The 16,711-nt window shown below is 61.8% G+C and overlaps 1 protein-coding gene across 4 annotated transcripts in view; it reads left to right on the top strand.

The window, feature by feature from the left end:
• Positions 1-16,711, top strand: part of LOC132805471 (sorting nexin-27-like) — a 28,575-nt gene that overhangs the window by 6,012 nt on the left and 5,852 nt on the right. For 3 of the 4 annotated variants that reach the window (XM_060820562.1, XM_060820560.1, XM_060820559.1), the window contains exons 2-9: positions 935-1,166; positions 2,397-2,589; positions 4,311-4,375; positions 6,768-6,872; positions 8,106-8,184; positions 9,364-9,527; positions 14,697-14,786; positions 14,906-15,055. In XM_060820562.1, the coding sequence (XP_060676545.1) occupies positions 935-1,166; positions 2,397-2,589; positions 4,311-4,375; positions 6,768-6,872; positions 8,106-8,184; positions 9,364-9,527; positions 14,697-14,786; positions 14,906-15,055 (1,078 nt within the window). Of the gene's footprint in view, positions 1-934; positions 1,167-2,396; positions 2,590-4,310; positions 4,376-6,767; positions 6,873-8,105; positions 8,185-9,363; positions 9,528-14,696; positions 14,787-14,905; positions 15,056-16,289; positions 16,547-16,711 lie in introns of those variants that run through there. The other variant, XM_060820563.1, reaches the window with a different exon arrangement.

Genomic DNA, 16,711 nt, shown 5'->3' with positions numbered 1-16,711 from the left:
TCTGTCCCTGTATAACACTGGGGTACAGTACTGGTGGGGAGGGTTCTGTCCCTGTATAACACTGGGGTACAGTACTGGTGGGGACGGGTCTGTCCCTGTATAACACTGGGGTACAGTACTGGTGGGGACGGGTCTGTCCCTGTGTAACATTGGGGTACAGTACTGGTGGGGACGGGTCTGTCCCTGTATAACACTGGGGTACAGTACTGGTGGGGACGGGTCTGTCCCTGTATAACACTGGGGTACAGTACTGGTGGGGAAGGGTCTGTCCCTGTATAACACTGGGGTACAGTACTGGTGGGGACGGGTCTGTCCCTGTATAACACTGGGGTACAGTACTGGTGGGGACGGGTCTGTCCCTGTATAACACTGGGGTACAGTACTGGTGGGGACGGGTCTGTCCCTGTATAACACTGGGGTACAGTACTGGTGGGGAGGGTTCTGTCCCTGTATAACATTGGGGTACAGTACTGGTGGGGACGGGTCTGTCCCTGTATAACACTGGGGTACAGTACTGGTGGGGACGGGTCTGTCCCTGTATAACACTGGGGTACAGTACTGGTGGGGACGGGTCTGTCCCTGTATAACACTGGGGTACAGTACTGGTGGGGAGGGTTCTGTCCCTGTATAACACTGGGGTACAGTACTGGTGGGGACGGGTCTGTCCCTGTATAACACTTGGGTACAGTACTGGTGGGGACGGGTCTGTCCCTGTATAACACTGGGGGACAGTACTGGTGGGGATGGTCTGTCCCTGTATAACACTGGGGTACAGTACTCTCCCTCCCCTCTCCCCTCTCTCTCTCCCTCCCTCCCTCCCTCTCTCCCCCCCCCTCCCCCCCCTCCCCCCCCTCCTCCCCCCCCTCCCCCCTCCTCCCCCCCCTCCCCCCTCCTCCCCCCTCCTGCTCTCACCCTGTGCCCTCCCTTCCCTCAGGAATACGGTGAATGTGGAGGGCGCGACCCACAAGCAGGTGGTGGACCTGATCCGGGCGGGTGGCAGGGAGCTGCTCCTCACTCTGCTGTCGGTGCCCCTGAATGAATCCGAGAGCCTGGAGCCTAGCGACGACTCCTCGGGACCCTCCTGCTACGACTACTCGGAGAAACAGGCCCTGCCCATCTCCCTGCCCAGCTACCAACATGTCCAGCTCAACGGAGAGAGGTTTGTGGTGAGTGCTGGGGTCCAGCTCCTGCTGTGGATAACTCTCCCACACGGCTGGAGGAGGGGACAGAGATAGGGAGGGGGTGTAGGGGCTGGAGGGGGTGACAGAGATAGGGAGGGAGTGTTGGGGCTGGAGGAGGGGACCGAGATAGGGAGGGGGTGTAGGGGGCTGGAGGGGGTGACAGAGATAGGGAGGGAGTGTAGGGGCTGGAGGGGGTGACAGAGATAGGGAGGGGGTGTAGGGGCTGGAGGAGGGGACCGAGATAGGGAGGGGGTGTAGGGGCTGGAGGAGGGGACCGAGATAGGGAGGGGTGTAGGGGGCTGGAGGGGGTGACAGAGATAGGGAGGGAGTGTAGGGGCTGGAGGGGGTGACAGAGATAGGGAGGGGGTGTAGGGGCTGGAGGAGGTACGGAGATAGGGAGGGGGTGTAGGGGCTGGAGGAGGTACGGAGATAGGGAGGGGGGTGTAGGGGGCTGGAGGAGGGGACAGAGATAGGGAGGGGTGTAGGGGCTGGAGGGGGTGACAGATAGGGAGGGGGTGTAGGGGATGGAGAGGGTGACAGAGATAGGGAGGGGGTGTAGGGGACTGGAGAGGGTGACAGAGATAGGGAGGGGTGTAGGGGGCTGGAGGAGGGGACAGAGATAGGGAGGGGGTGTAGGGGCTGGAGGGGTGACAGAGATAGGGAGGGGGTGTAGGGGCTGGAGGGGGTGACAGAGATAGGGAGGGGGTGTAGGGGCTGGAGGGGGTGACAGAGATAGGGAGGGGGTGTAGGGGGCTGGAGGGGGGGACACAGAGAGGGAGGGGGTGTAGGGGCTGGACGGGGTGAGAGAGATAGGGAGGGGGTGTAGGGGGCTGGAGGGGGGGACACAGATAGGGAGGGGGTGTAGGGGGCTGCAGTGGGTGACAGAGATAGGGAGGGGGTGTAGGGGACTGGAGAGGGTGACAGAGATAGGGAGGGGGTGTAGGGGACTGGAGAGGGTGACAGAGATAGGGAGGGGGTGTAGGGGACTGGAGAGGGTGACAGAGATAGGGAGGGGGTGTAGGGGCTGGAGGGGGTGACAGAGATAGGGAGGGGTGTAGGGGGCTGGAGGAGGGGACAGAGATAGGGAGGGGGTGTAGGGGCTGGAGGGGGTGACAGAGATAGGGAGGGGTGTAGGGGGCTGGAGGGGGTGAGAGAGGTAGGGAGGGGTGGGTTTGCCTGGTGAATGTGCCCATCATGGTGCCATCTTGCCCTCAGGTCTACCACATCTACATGGCGGGACGCCAGCTGTGCTTGAAGCGTTACCGGGAGTTTGCCGCGCTGCACCAGAACCTGAAGCGGGAATTCCCGGATTTCCCGTTCCCCCGGCTGCCAGGAAAGTGGCCCTTCTCGCTGTCGGAACAGCAGCTCGATTCCCGGCGCCGGGGCCTGGAGGAGTACCTGGAGAAAGGTGAGGCACAGGGCTCTGGTACACACCCCTTCCAGGTCCATTACCCTCCGACAGTGCCCACTCCCTCAGCACTGACCCTCTGACAGTGCCCACTCCCTCAGCACTGACCCTCTGACAGTGCCCACTCCCTCAGCACTGACCCTCCGACAACGCCCACTCCCTCAGCACTGACCCTCCGACAACGCCCACTCCCTCAGCACTGACCCTCCGACAGCGCCCACTGCCTCAGCACTGACCCTCCGACAGCGCCCACTGCCTCAGCACTGACCCTCCGACAGTGCCCACTCCCTCAGCACTGACCCTCCGACAGTGCCCACTCCCTCAGCACTGACCCTCCGACAGTGCCCACTCCCTCAGCACTGACCCTCCGACAGTGCCCACTGCCTCAGCACTGACCCTCCGACAGCGCCCACTGCCTCAGCACTGACCCTCCCACAGTGCCCACTCCCTCAGAACTGACCCTCCCACAGTGCCCTCTCCCTCAGCACTGACCCTCTGACAGCGCCCACTGCCTCAGCACTGACCCTCCGACAGTGCCCACTCCCTCAGCACTGACCCTCCGACAGTGCCCGCTCCCTCAGCACTGACCCTCCGACAGTGCCCACTGCCTCAGCACTGACCCTCCGACAGCGCCCACTCCCTCAACATCGTTACCCCACCCCTCCAACTGCAACCAGGACAGAACCCCCACTGGTCCTCACCTTCCACCCTGCCAATCTGCAGATACGTTGTGTAATCCGCCAACATTCCCACCACCTCCAAACGGACCCCACCACCAGGGATATATTTCCCTCTCCACTCCTTTCCGCTTTCCATCAAGACCGTTCCCTCCGTGACTACCTGGACAGGTCCACGCCCCCCTACAACCCACCCTCCCATCCTGGCACTTTCCCCTGCCACCGCAGGAACTGTAAAACCTGTGCCCACACCTCCTCCCTCACCTCCATCCAAGGCCCTAAAGGAGCCTTCCACATCCATCAAAGTTTTACCTGCACATCCACTAATATCATTTATTGTATCCGTTGCTCCCGATGCGGTCTCCTCTACATTGGGGAGACTGGGCGCCTCCTAGCAGAGCGCTTTAGGGAACATCTCCGAGACACCCGCACCAATCAACCACACCGCCCCGTGGCCCAACATTTCAACTCCCCCTCCCACTCTGCCGAGGACATGGAGGTCCTGGGCCTCCTTCACCGCCGCTCCCTCACCACCTGATGCCTGGAGGAAGAACGCCTCATCTTCCGCCTCGGAACACTTCAACCCCAGGGCATCAATGTGGACTTCAACTGTTTCCTCATTTCCCCTTCCCCCACCTCACCCAGGTTCCAAACTTCCAGCTCAGCACCGTCCCCATGACCTGTCCTACTGGCCTAGCTTCCTTCCCACCTATAGATCTCCACCTTCTGTTCCAACCTATCACCATGACCCCCACCTCCATCCATATATCACACTCTCAGCACGCGCACACAATCTCCTCTCCCTCCTGCACTCACAAGCCCCATTCCTGATGAAAGAGCCCCTGCCTGAAACATGGATCCTCCTGCTCCTGAAGACTCCGCCTGCCCCACACTCTCGACTCTAACCTCTACCGTTTATTGCCGTCCCTTTCGCCTCGGGGGTTTTAGACTCCGGGGGACAGGGAGCAGATTGTGGACGATGGGTGTGGGGTGGAATATAATCTGTGTCCCTCCCTGTAACTGTGGCGTTTCCCTGCTTTGCAGTGTGCTCTGTGCGGGTCATCGGGGAGAGTGATGTGGTGCAGGACTTTCTCTCTGAGTCTGATGAGGTGAGTGGGCTTTGCGTTGGCGAGGTGCGTCGACAAGTGGGCACCGGGGGAAGGTGGGTGAAGCCCCGTGTGTTCGAACAGCTCCGGGTGCTGCTCGCTTCAGGGCTTCAGCTCCTGTGGCCTCCTGTCTCTCTGCGGGACACTACCACGGGCTGGTCGACAGATTCTCCCTTCAGTTCTGGAATCTTTCCCAGCTCTCTCCCAGCTCTCTCCCGCCCTCAGCACTCGCCCTCCCTCAGCACTCGCCCTCCTCCCCTCGCAACCTGGCTCCTGCCGATCCCCCTCCTCTACCACCCCCGCATCTCTTGGAATCTCACTCCGCCGTTCCCTGGTGCCGCCCTTCCCCCCTCGCCCCGCCCTTCCCCCCCCCCTCGCCCCGCCCTTCCCCCCCCCCTCCGCCCCGCTCTCCCCCCCCTCGCCCCGCTCTCCCCCCCCCTCGCCCCGCCCTTTCCCCCCTCGCCCCGCCCTTTCCCCCCTCGCCCCGCCCTTCCCCCCCTCGCCCCGCCCTTTCCCCCTCGCCCCGCCCTTTCCCCCCTCGCCCCGCCCTTCCCCCCTCGCCCCGCCCTTTCCCCCCTCGCCCCGCCCTTTCCCCCCTCGCCCCGCCCTTCCCCCCCTCGCCCCGCCCTTTCCCCCTCGCCCCGCCCTTTCCCCCCTCGCCCCGCCCTTTCCCCCCTCGCCCCGCCCTTTCCCCCCTCGCCCCGCCCTTCCCCCCTCGCCCCGCCCTTTCCCCCCTCGCCCCGCCCTTTCCCCCCTCGCCCCGCCCTTTCCCCCTCGCCCCGCTCTTCCCCCCCCTCGCCCCGCCCTTCCCCCCTCGCCCCGCTCTCCCCCCCTCGCCCCGCTCTCCCCCCCTCGCCCCGCCCTTCCCCCCTCGCCCCGCCCTTTCCCCCTCGCCCCGCTCTTCCCCCCCCTCGCCCCGCTCTTCCCCCCCCTCGCCCCGCTCTCCCCCCCTCGCCCCGCTCTTCCCCCCCTCGCCCCGCCCTTCCCCCCTCGCCCCGCCCTTCCCCCCCTCGCCCCGCCCTTCCCCCCCTCGCCCCGCCCTTCCCCCCCTCGCCCCGCCCTTCCCCCCTCGCCCCGCTCTCCCCCCCTCGCCCCGCTCTTCCCCCCCTCGCCCCGCCCTTCCCCCCTCGCCCCGCTCTCCCCCCTCGCCCCGCCCTTCCCCCCTCGCCCCGCTCTCCCCCCCTCGCCCCGCTCTCCCCCCCTCGCCCCGCTCTCCCCCCCTCGCCCCGCTCTCCCCCCCTCGCCCCGCCCTTTCCCCCCTCGCCCCGCTCTCCCCCCCTCGCCCCGCTCTCCCCCCCTCGCCCCGCCCTTCCCCCCTCGCCCCGCCCTTCCCCCCCGCCCCGCTCTCCCCCCCTCGCCCCGCTCTTCCCCCCTCGCCCCGCTCTCCCCCCCCTCGCCCCGCTCTTCCCCCCCTCGCCCCGCCCTTCCCCCCTCGCCCCGCCCTTCCCCCCTCGCCCCGCTCTCCCCCCCTCGCCCCGCTCTTCCCCCCCTCGCCCCGCTCTCCCCCCCTCGCCCCGCTCTTCCCCCCTCGCCCCGCTCTCCCCCCCTCGCCCCGCTCTCCCCCCCTCGCCCCGCTCTTCCCCCCTCGCCCCGCTCTTCCCCCCTCGCCCCGCTCTCCCCCCCTCGCCCCGCTCTCCCCCCCTCGCCCCGCCCTTCCCCCCTCGCCCCGCTCTTCCCCCCTCGCCCCGCCCTTCCCCCCTCGCCCCGCCCTTCCCCCCCTCGCCTCGCCCTTCCCCCCCCTCGCCCCGCCCTTCCCCCCTCGCCCCGCCCTTCCCCCCTCGCCCTGCCCTTCCCCCCCCTCGCCCCGCTCTTCCCTCCCTCGCCCCGCTCTTCCCCCCTCGCCCCGCCCTTCCCCCCCCCTCGCCCCGCCCTTCCCCCCCCCCTCGCCCGGCCCTTCTCCCCCCTCGCCCCACCCTTCACCCCCCTCGCAGTCCATTTGGCCCATTTTGCTTCTGTACCAGCTTTGACTTGGTGCTCTCCAGTTCCCATCTCCTCCAACCATTCCCCCCTACCCCCCCCCACCAAACTCTCCTTCCCTTTCCAATCTCAGTCGTTCTGCTCCCAATCTAATTCTTCCCCCCCCCCCCCCCCCCCCCTTTTGGAAACGTCGTGTTGAATCCGCTCCCAGAGAGTCATCGAGCGTCAAATCCCACCAGCTCTGTACCTCGGCAACCTCGCTGTCCCCCCATTGCTCCCCCTCCCTTTTGGGTTGGTTCTCCTATTCTCTTCAGTTTGCCCCCACCCTCCCCCACGTCCACCCTGCGGTGACCCACCATCCAGAGGGTGGAGAGCGGTCCGTCCCTCCTTCCCTTCCCTCCTTCCCCTCCCTCCTCTCCTCTCTGATGGGAACCCCCCTGTGATCACTGTCCCCCGTTTGTTCCCTTGTGCCATACAGAACTTTAACGGGATGTCCGACGTGGAGCTCAGGGTCGCGTTCCCCGACAAGACCACCGTGACGGTGAAGGTCAAGAGAAACAGCACCACCGACCAGGTCTACCAGGTACTGAGGCTCAGGGGGGCTGAGCGTTTACACCCATTCGCTGCACCGTCGGAGGGTCAGCGCCGAGGGAGCGGGCGCTGTGGGAGGGTCAGCGCCGAGGGAGCGGGCGCTGTGGGAGGGTCAGTGCTGAGGGAGCGGGTGCTGTGGGAGGGTCAGTGCTGAGGGGGCGGGCGCTGTGGGAGGGTCAGTGCTGAGGGAGCGGGCGCTGTGGGAGGGTCAGTGCTGAGGGAGCGGGTGCTGTGGGAGGGTCAGTGCTGAGGGAGCGGGCGCTGTGGGAGGGTCAGTGCTGAGGGAGCGGGCGCTGTGGGAGGGTCAGCGCTGAGGGAGCGGGCGCTGTGGGAGGGTCAGCGCTGAGGGAGCGGGCGCTGTGGGAGGGTCAGCGCTGAGGGAGCGGGCGCTGTGGGAGGGTCAGCGCTGAGGGTGTGGGCGCTGTGGGCGGGTCAGCGCTGAGGGTGTGGGCGCTGTGGGCGGGTCAGCGCTGTGGGTGTGGGCGCTGTGGGAGGGTCAGCGCTGAGGGAGCGGGCGCTGTGGGAGGGTCAGCGCTGAGGGAGCGGGTGCTGTGGGAGGGTCAGTGCTGAGGGAGCGGGCGCTGTGGGCGGGTCAGCGCTGAGGGAGCGGGCGCTGTGGGCGGGTCAGCGCTGAGGGAGCGGGTGCTGTGGGAGGGTCAGTGCTGAGGGAGCGGGTGCTGTGGGAGGGTCAGTGCTGAGGGAGCGGGTGCTGTCGGAGGGTCAGTGCTGAGGGGGCGGGCGCTGTGGGAGGGTCAGTGCTGAGGGCGGGGTCGCTGTGGGAGGGTCAGTGCTGAGGGGGCGGGCGCTGTGGGAGGGTCAGCGCTGAGGGAGCGGGCGCTGTCAGAGGGTCAGTGCTAGGGAGCGGGCGCTGTGGGAGGGTCAGCGCTGAGGGAGTGGGCACTGTCAGTGATGCCAACTTCGTGCAGCACCCACTAGTTCCAGAGGGCGGGGGTAGAGAGCCCCTTCGGTTGATGAGAATCGGTCCAGGCGGGTGTGTAGCCACCCTTGCTGGTGACCAGAGGTCAATAATTCACCCTTAGCCAGCATCAGCAAAGCCGAGAGTTTTGGTCATTCCCACCGTGCTGGCGGGTGAACATACTGAACACCTTGCCCAGGAGCTCAGTGGGTGCCAAGGGCTGTCTGCCATCCTGAGGGTCTACACGGAGCTGGGGAAGGCAGAGCCCTGCCCGTTGGCATTGCTGTCAACGTACCCTGTGTTTTCCAGGCTGTGGCGTCCCAGATTGGAATGGACAGTGTCACCGCGAACTGCTTCGCCTTGTTTGAGGTGGTCAAACACTCCTTTGGTAAGTGCCTTACCTCGACTCTCTCCTCCTGTCTGCTCAGGGTCCGCGCTCCCAGGGTCATGGGGTAGATACCGGGAAAGCTCCCTCTACACTGTCCCACCCCATCCCAGGGAGAGCATGGGGTTAGGTACAGAGTAAAGCTCCCTCTACACTGTCCCCCCCCCCCATCCCAGAGACAGGGACAGCACGGGGTTAGATACAGAGTAAAGCTCCCTCTACACTGTCCCACCCCATCCCAGGGAGAGCATGGGGTTAGGTACAGTGTAAAGCTCCCTCTACACTGTCCCACCCCATCCCAGGGAGAGCATGGGGTTAGGTACAGAGTAAAACTCCCTCTGCACCCCCCATTCCAGTGACAGGGACAGCACGGGGTTAGATACAGTGTAAAGCTCCCTCTACACTATCCCCCCCCATTCCAGGGACAGCACGGGGTTAGATACAGAGTAAAGCTCCCTGTACACTATCCCCCCATCCCAGGGACAGCACAGGGTTAGATACAGAGTAAGGCTTCCTCTACACTGTTCCCCCCGTCCCAGGGACAGGGACAGCAGAGGGTTAGATACAGAGTAAAGCTCCCTCTACACTGTCCCCCACATCCCAGGGACAGGGATATCACGGGGTTAGATACAGAGTAAAGCTCCCTCTACACTGTCCCCCACATCCCAGGGACAGGGATATCACGGGGTTAGATACAGAGTAAAGCTCCCTCTACACTGTCCCCCACATCCCAGGGACAGGGATATCACGGGGTTAGATACAGAGTGAGGCTGCCTCTACACTATCCCCCGTCCCAGGGACAGGGACAGCAGAGGGTTAGATACAGGGTAAAGCTTCCTCTACACTGTTTTTCCCCCCCCCCCACCTAAAATCAAACTCTCCCAGATTATTGGTAACCTCTGAATGTGGGTGGAGTTAGAGGGACGCCTGAAGGGGAACGATTTGCGAGGGACTCTGGGGGACGGGGGAAGGGCTGTGGCGTTGCGAGTGGCCTGGACCCCTCCGTTCCGCCCTGGAATGCCACAATCAGAGGGGCCCTCTCACCGCGTCCTCCTCCCACACCCCCTCGCCTCAGCGAGTGGGCCCTGCCCTCCTCCTCCTCCTCCGCGCGCCTGGCCTCAGCTAAGACCTGAGGGGCTGACCCAGCTGCTCTGTTCCCTCCTCTCCCCTGCCCCTTTGCAGAGAGGAAGCTCGCCCCCAACGAGTCCCCCCACAAGCTCTACGTGCAGAACTACGCCTCGGCTATTCCCGGCACCTGCCTGACCGTCCGAAAATGGCTGTTCACCACCGAGGAGGAGGCCCTGCTCAATGACAACATCCTCGCCATCATCTACTTCTTCCACCAGGTGGCGACTCTTGGGACGAAGGGGTGTTGGGCGGTGCTGGTGGCGGGAGAGCGTGTCGGTGACTCCCACAGACCCCGAATCCTGGGCTCCCTGTCCCTCGGATTTGCCATCCCAGGGGGTTGTCGGGTGTGTTGGCTTTCATGAGCACAATGCGGGGGCGGTGAGGAGGGGGGGATTGAGATTCAGAGCCGCGACTTAAAGCTGTGGCGCGGCCAGAGCAGTTCCGGTCACGAGAAGGGGTGTGGAAGTTTCGGGAAGGACTCGCGGGAGGATTTTGCACCATCTCCCCTGACCCTACACCCGTCCCTGGAACGTCTGGAATAACAAGGACCCCCCTTCCGAGTTACAGGGAAGGACGTGGGTGCTTTGGAGAGGGCACAGAGGAGATTTACCGGGGATGTGTTGCCTGGATTGGAGGGCAGGCCTTATGAGGAAAGGCTGAGGGACTTGAGGCTGTTTTCATTGGAGAGAAAAAGACGGCTTAGTGAGACGCCTAAGATAATCAGAGGGCCTTAGAGAGTGGACGGTGAGAACCTTTTCCCTAGATTGGTGACGGCTAGCACGAGGGGACATAGCTTTAAATTGAGGTGGAGGGGGTAGATATAGGACAGAAGTCAGAGGTAGTTTCTTTACTTGGAAAGTAGTCGGGGTGTGGAACGCACTGCCTACAACAGTGCCCTCGTGGTAAGGGCATTTAAATGGGCATTGGATAAACGTTTGGACGAGAATGGAATAGTGTCAGTGAGATGGGCTTCAGATTGGTCCCACAGGTCAGCACAATATCGAGGGCCGAAGGGCCTGTACCGCGCTGGAATGTTCAAGATTCCTGAAGTCGGCACGGGAATAGGAAAGTTGAGGCATGTGGGTTACCTTCCCCTCAGTCATGGCATAGGGTACACGCTGCAGCTATGTCGGTTTGACCACCCTGGGAATACTGTGCTCAGTTCTGATCGCCTCGCTGTAGGAGAGGTGTGGAAGGTCTCCGAGAGAGCGCAGGAGAGATTTACCAGGATGCTGGGAGGGGGGGGGCTCTGTCTTACGAAGAGCCCCCACCTTCATCTACCTGTCGCATTCCCAGCTCCCTTCCCCCCCCCCCCCCCAACTCCACCCCCCCCCATTGTTTTCTCAGCTTCCCCCCTCCCCACCACCACAAGCCTCATTCCTGATGAAGGGCTTATGCCCAAAACGTTGATTCTCCTGCTCTTCAGCTGCTGCCTGACTTGCTCTACCTCCGACCCCTGCCCCCAGCCTTAAACCTCTGCCCCTCTAGTTCTAGATTCCCCTCCCCTGGGGAAAGAAAGTGATTATTCACCCTATCCGCATGCCCCTCATGATTTTTATAAACCTCCATCAGGTCACCCCCCCATCCTCAGCCTCCAACACTCCAGGGGATGGTTACCCAGTTATGCAGGAGATCCCACAGGGCACCCCCTTCATGAGTCACACAGCACGGAAACAGACCCTTCAGCCCAACTCATCCATGCCCGCCAAATTTCCCAAACCCGTTTGACCTATATCCCTCAGACACGTACCTGTCGGACTGTCTCTTTGATGTTGTAACTGTATCTGTGTCCTCCACACACACTCTCTGCGTGAAAAAGTTGCCCCTGGGGTAAATCTTTCTCCTCTGCGTTTTGGAGTCCCCTCCACCCCCAGGAAAAGATCTCCGCTATTCCCCTTGTCCCTCCCCCCTCGTGGTTTTATGAACCTCGCGAAAGTCATCTGTCAACCCCCTACGCTCCAGTGACAAAAGCTCCCAGCCTCTCCTTATAACTTAAACCCACCCCAATCCTGGCTACATCCTGGTAAATCTCTCCTCAACCCCTGTCCAGTTTAATAACATCCTCCCTCCCTGTAACAGAACTGGTGAACAGACCTCACCGTTTTCTTAAGGGGGTTTATCAAATCATGAGGGGGCATGGATAAGGTAAATAATCCAGGTCTTTTCCCCTTGGGGTGGGGAGGAGTCCAGAACTAGAGGGGAATAGGTTTAGGGTGAGAGGGGAAAGGGGCAACGTTTTCACACAGAGGGTGGTCCGTGTATGGAATGAGCTGCCAGAGGAAGTGGTGGAGGCTGGGACAGTGACAGCATTGAAAAGGTGGATGGGTGTATGAATTGGAAGGGGTTAGAGGGAGATGGACCAAGTGCTGGTCGATGAGGTTAGGATATCTGGTCGGCACGGACGGGTTGGACCGAAGGGTCTGTTTCTGTGCTGGACATCTCTAGAACGGAACGTCCCAACTCCAGCACTCAAAGGTCTGAAGGCCAAGGGTGCTAAACGCTGCCCTCCCCACCCTGTCTGCCTGTGGCGCAAACTTTCAAAGAATTACGTACCTGGACACCATCTGCCCCCCCCCCCCCCCACTCAAGTCTCTCGGTTCTGAAAGGGAGGGACAGCAGAACCGAGAGAATAGAACAGCCCACCCCTTACCATCTCCCACTGGTAATCCAAAACGGACATAATTTTAGAGATGTACAGCACAGAAATAGACCCTTTGGTCCAACCCGTCCATGCCAACCCAGATATCCCAACCCAATCTAGTCCCACCTGCCAGCACCCGGCCCATATCCCGCTAACCCCTTCCTATTCATATACCCATCCAGATGCCTCTTAAATGCTGTCACTGTCCCAGCCTCCACCACATCCTCTGGCAGCTCATTCCATACACACACCACCCTCTGTGTGAAAAAGTTGCCCCTTTCCCCTCTCACCTTAAACCTATGCCCTCTAGTTCTGGACTCCCCCACCCCAGGGAAAAGACCTTGCCTATTTACCCTATCCATGCCCCCCTCATGATTTTATAAACCTCTATAAGGTCACCCCCTCAGCCTCCGACGCTCCAGGGAAAACAGCCCCAGCCTGTTCAGCCCCTCTCTGTAGCTCAAACCCTCCTGTAAGTCTTTTCAGAAACCCTTTCAAGTTTCACAATTTATTGGGGGACTTATAAGTCAACTCGAGCACTCGGAGCTCTGCCAGCCGTATGGCGATGGCTGCCGAAGCCAAAAGCTCCGCCCTGGAGAAGGACAAGGGGGCCAGCGACGCTCAGTCGCGACAGTGTGTGCCGTCTGCAAGACCCACTGTCGCAAGGTTCCTTGGAGTGGTGAATAAAGTTGCTGTTGTGGAAAGGGACCTGAGTACGTGAACCTCACAGTGAGGCAAGAGCAATTCAGTCCTCCGTTGCTGAAGGGCTTGGGTTTAAAAGCCGGGAGGTTGTACAGGGAGCTGGTGAGACCCCGCCTGGAGCACGTCTGCTCTCCTCACTTGAGAAAGGATGTACTGGCACTGGAGGGGGAGGGGGGGGCAAAGACCTGGGCAGAGGCACGGTGGGGGAAGATTGTCAACTCCTGCCTCAGAGGTAGGGACACTCCATCCTGTCCCACAGCAGGGCCCCTGCTCCATGTGGGTTTGCACTGAGAGCACCCCTATGTTCCAGGGAATGCGGTCCTATCCCGGGCCAACCTTCTCCCTCTAATGCAGGCCTATCCCGGGCCTACCTTCCACCTCTAACGCAGGCCTATCCCGGGCCTACCTTCTCCCTCTAACGCAGGCCTGTCCCGGGCCTACCTTCCCCCTCTAACGCAGGCCTGTCCCGGGCCTACCTTCCCCCTCTAACGCAGGCCTGTCCCGGGCCTACCTTCCCCCTCTAACGCAGGCCTGTCCCGGGCCTACCTTCCCCCTCTAACGCAGGCCTGTCCCGGGCCTGCCTTCCCCCTCTAACGCAGGCCTGTCCCGGGCCTACCTTCCCCCTCTAACGCAGGCCTGTCCCGGGCCTACCTTCCCCCTCTAACGCAGGCCTGTCCCGGGCCTACCTTCCCCCTCTAACGCAGGCCTGTCCCGGGCCTACCTTCCCCCTCTAACGCAGGCCTGTCCCGGGCCTACCTTCCCCCTCTAACGCAGGCCTGTCCCGGGCCTACCTTCTCCCTCTAACGCAGGCCTGTCCCGGGCCTACCTTCCCCCTCTAACGCAGGCCTGTCCCGGGCCTACCTTCCCCCTCTAACGCAGGCCTGTCCCGGGCCTACCTTCCCCCTCTAACGCAGGCCTGTCCCGGGCCTACCTTCCCCCTCTAACGCAGGCCTGTCCCGGGCCTACCTTCCCCCTCTAACGCAGGCCTGTCCCGGGCCTACCTTCCCCCTCTAACGCAGGCCTGTCCCGGGCCTACCTTCCCCCTCTAACGCAGGCCTGTCCCGGGCCTACCTTCTCCCTCTAACGCAGGCCTGTCCCGGGCCTACCTTCCCCCTCTAACGCAGGCCTGTCCCGGGCCTACCTTCCCCCTCTAACGCAGGCCTGTCCCGGGCCTACCTTCCCCCTCTAACGCAGGCCTGTCCCGGGCCTACCTTCCCCCTCTAACGCAGGCCTGTCCCGGGCCTACCTTCCCCCTCTAACGCAGGCCTGTCCCGGGCCTACCTTCCCCCTCTAACGCAGGCCTGTCCCGGGCCTACCTTCCCCCTCTAACGCAGGCCTGTCCCGGGCCTACCTTCCCCCTCTAACGCAGGCCTGTCCCGGGCCTACCTTCCCCCTCTAACGCAGGCCTGTCCCGGGCCTACCTTCCCCCTCTAACGCAGGCCTGTCCCGGGCCTACCTTCCCCCTCTAACGCAGGCCTGTCCCGGGCCTACCTTCCTCCTCTAACGCAGGCCTGTCCCGGGCCTACCTTCCCCCTCTAACGCAGGCCTGTCCCGGGCCTACCTTCCCCCTCTAACGCAGGCCTGTCCCGGGCCTACCTTCCCCCTCTAACGCAGGCCTGTCCCGGGCCTACCTTCTCCCTCTAACGCAGGCCTGTCCCGGGCCTACCTTCCCCCTCTAACACAGGCCCAGGCAAGATCCTAGGAAATCTTCTGGACTCCCCTTCCCGTTTAAATCACCGGGTGACCAGAACCGTGCACAGCAGCACTCCCCTGGGACCCAGATGGAAAGGAATGGGGGACCGAGCGTGGAGGGGAGGGCGAGAGAGGAGGAGGAGGCGAATAGGTTTGTTGGGGGAGAGAGTGGTCGCAATTCGGGGATCGGGAGGGGTGGGAGAGGGGGACGATTTGTGGGAGAGGGCGCAGCGGAGCGCACAGGGGCCCTCTTCCTGACGACAGCAGGGGCTCGACTTAGGCTGGTGCCCCCCACCCATCGGAACTCTTCGGAGACTGTGACAAATTGACCTAAGGTGTTGTATCCCTCAAGGCCGTCGATGACGTGAAACGGGGCCTGATCAAGACGGGCGCGATGGCGTACCAGCTGCAGGCGCTGGCGGAGCAGCGCAAGATGGTGGCGGTGAGTGAGACGGCGAACGGGGTGCGCTCGCCGACGCGGCGCGCTGCTGCACTCCGCCTGGGATCCACCGTGGTAACCGTCTCTTCCTCCCCATCCCCCCTCCCCCTTTCTCTCCGCAGTACCTGAACATGGTGCGGACGTGCGCCCGCTACAACGAGATCACCTTCCCCCACTGCACGTGCGACTGTCGGCGTAAAGGGCACGTGATCAGCTCCATCAGCATCAAGCACTTTGAGCTGCACGCCTGCACTGAGCAGGGAGAGCTGGAGGTGAGTGCAGCACCGGGCCGGACTCAGGGAGAGGGCCTGCATTGCCACACTTCTCGGTGTTGAGGCACTCTGCGTGGAGCGTCAAACCAGACACGGGTCGCTTTTTTCTGCTTCCTCTCTGCAGCTCACTCCCCTTCTGTGTCCCTCCTGCCTCTCTCTCTGTCAATGCTTTCGATATTTAACTTGATGTGTATGTAGTTCCTCACATAGAAAAATACAGCACAGTACAGGCCCTTCGGCCCTCGATGTTGCGCCAATCCAAGCCCACCTAACCTACACTAGCCCACTATCCTCCATATGCCTATCCAATGCCCGTTTAAATGCCCATAAAGAGGGAGAGTCCACCACTGCTACTGGCAGGGCCGTGTCCTGAGAGAGTCCCTTTAATAGTTCCCCAGGTACTTACTGACAAAGTGCCCTTGTATAGGTCTGCTGCTGTCTCTCTATTCATATTCCAGGTCCTTAATTAAGCGATGTCCTGATATAGATCTACACTTAATGGTAAGGTCCTGGGGAGTGTTGCTAAACAAAGAGACCTTGGAGCGCAGGTTCATAGCTCCTTGAAAGTGGAGTCGCAGGTGGATAGGATAGTGAAGGCGACGTTTCCTTTATTGGTCAGAGTATTGAGTACAGGAGTTGGGAGGTCATGTTGCGGCTGTACAGGACATTGGTCAGGTCCACTGTTGGAATATTGTGTGCAATTCTGGTCTCCTTCCTATCGGAAAGATGTTGTGAAAGGGTTCAGAAAAGATTGACAAGGATGTTGGAGGGTTTGAGCTACAGGGAGAGGCTGAACAGGCTGGGGCTGTTTTCCCTGGAGTGTCAGAGGCTGAGGGGTGACCTTATAGAGGTTTATAAAATCATGAGGGGGCTTGGATAGGGTAAGTAGGCAAGGTCTTTTCCCTGGGGTGGGGGGAGTCCAGAACTAGAGGGGCATAGGTTTAGGGTGAGAGGGGAAAGATATAAAAGGGACCTGAGGGGCAACTTTTTCACACAGAGGGTGGTACGTGTATGGAATGAGCTGCCAGAGGAAGTGGTGGAGGCTGGTACAATGACAGCATTTAAGAGGCATTTGGATGGGTATATGAATAGGAAGGGTTTGGAGGGATATGGGCCGGGTCCTGGCGATGGGACTAGATTGGGTTGGGATATCTGGTCGGCATGGACGGGTTGGGCCGAAGGGTCTGTACATCTCTATGACTCTGTGCTGCTCACTGACCCTGTCTCTCTGCAGTCTCTCTTTATTTAGACTCCAAGGACTTAATCAAGCGATGTCAGAGGGTCACAGGCATAGAGATGTACAGAACCCTGCTGCTCGTTGGACCTGTGTCTCCACAGTCTCTGCATCTTCATATTCAGGGGAGAGGGGAGGCGATGGGCTAGAGACCTGTTATTCCAGAGAGCCGGACCATGTTCTGGGGACCTGGGTTTGACTCTCGCTACGACAGATGGTGGAATTTCAATTCAATAAAAATGTGGAATTGAGAGCGAGTGATGACCATTGTCGATTGTCAGAAAGACCCATCTGCTTTACTGACGGCCGTCAGGGGAGGAAACAGCCCTCCTAACCTGTTCTGGACGACACAGGGCTCCATGCTGACATGTGGTTGACTGTTACCTGCCCTCTGGGCAATTAGGAACGGGCAATAAATGCTG

The sequence above is a fragment of the Hemiscyllium ocellatum genome, chromosome 50, assembly GCF_020745735.1.
Source record: "Hemiscyllium ocellatum isolate sHemOce1 chromosome 50, sHemOce1.pat.X.cur, whole genome shotgun sequence".
Taxonomy (NCBI): domain Eukaryota; kingdom Metazoa; phylum Chordata; class Chondrichthyes; order Orectolobiformes; family Hemiscylliidae; genus Hemiscyllium; species Hemiscyllium ocellatum.
Note: the sequence above shows the minus strand (reverse complement) of the source record. Positions and strands in the feature narration are given on the sequence as shown.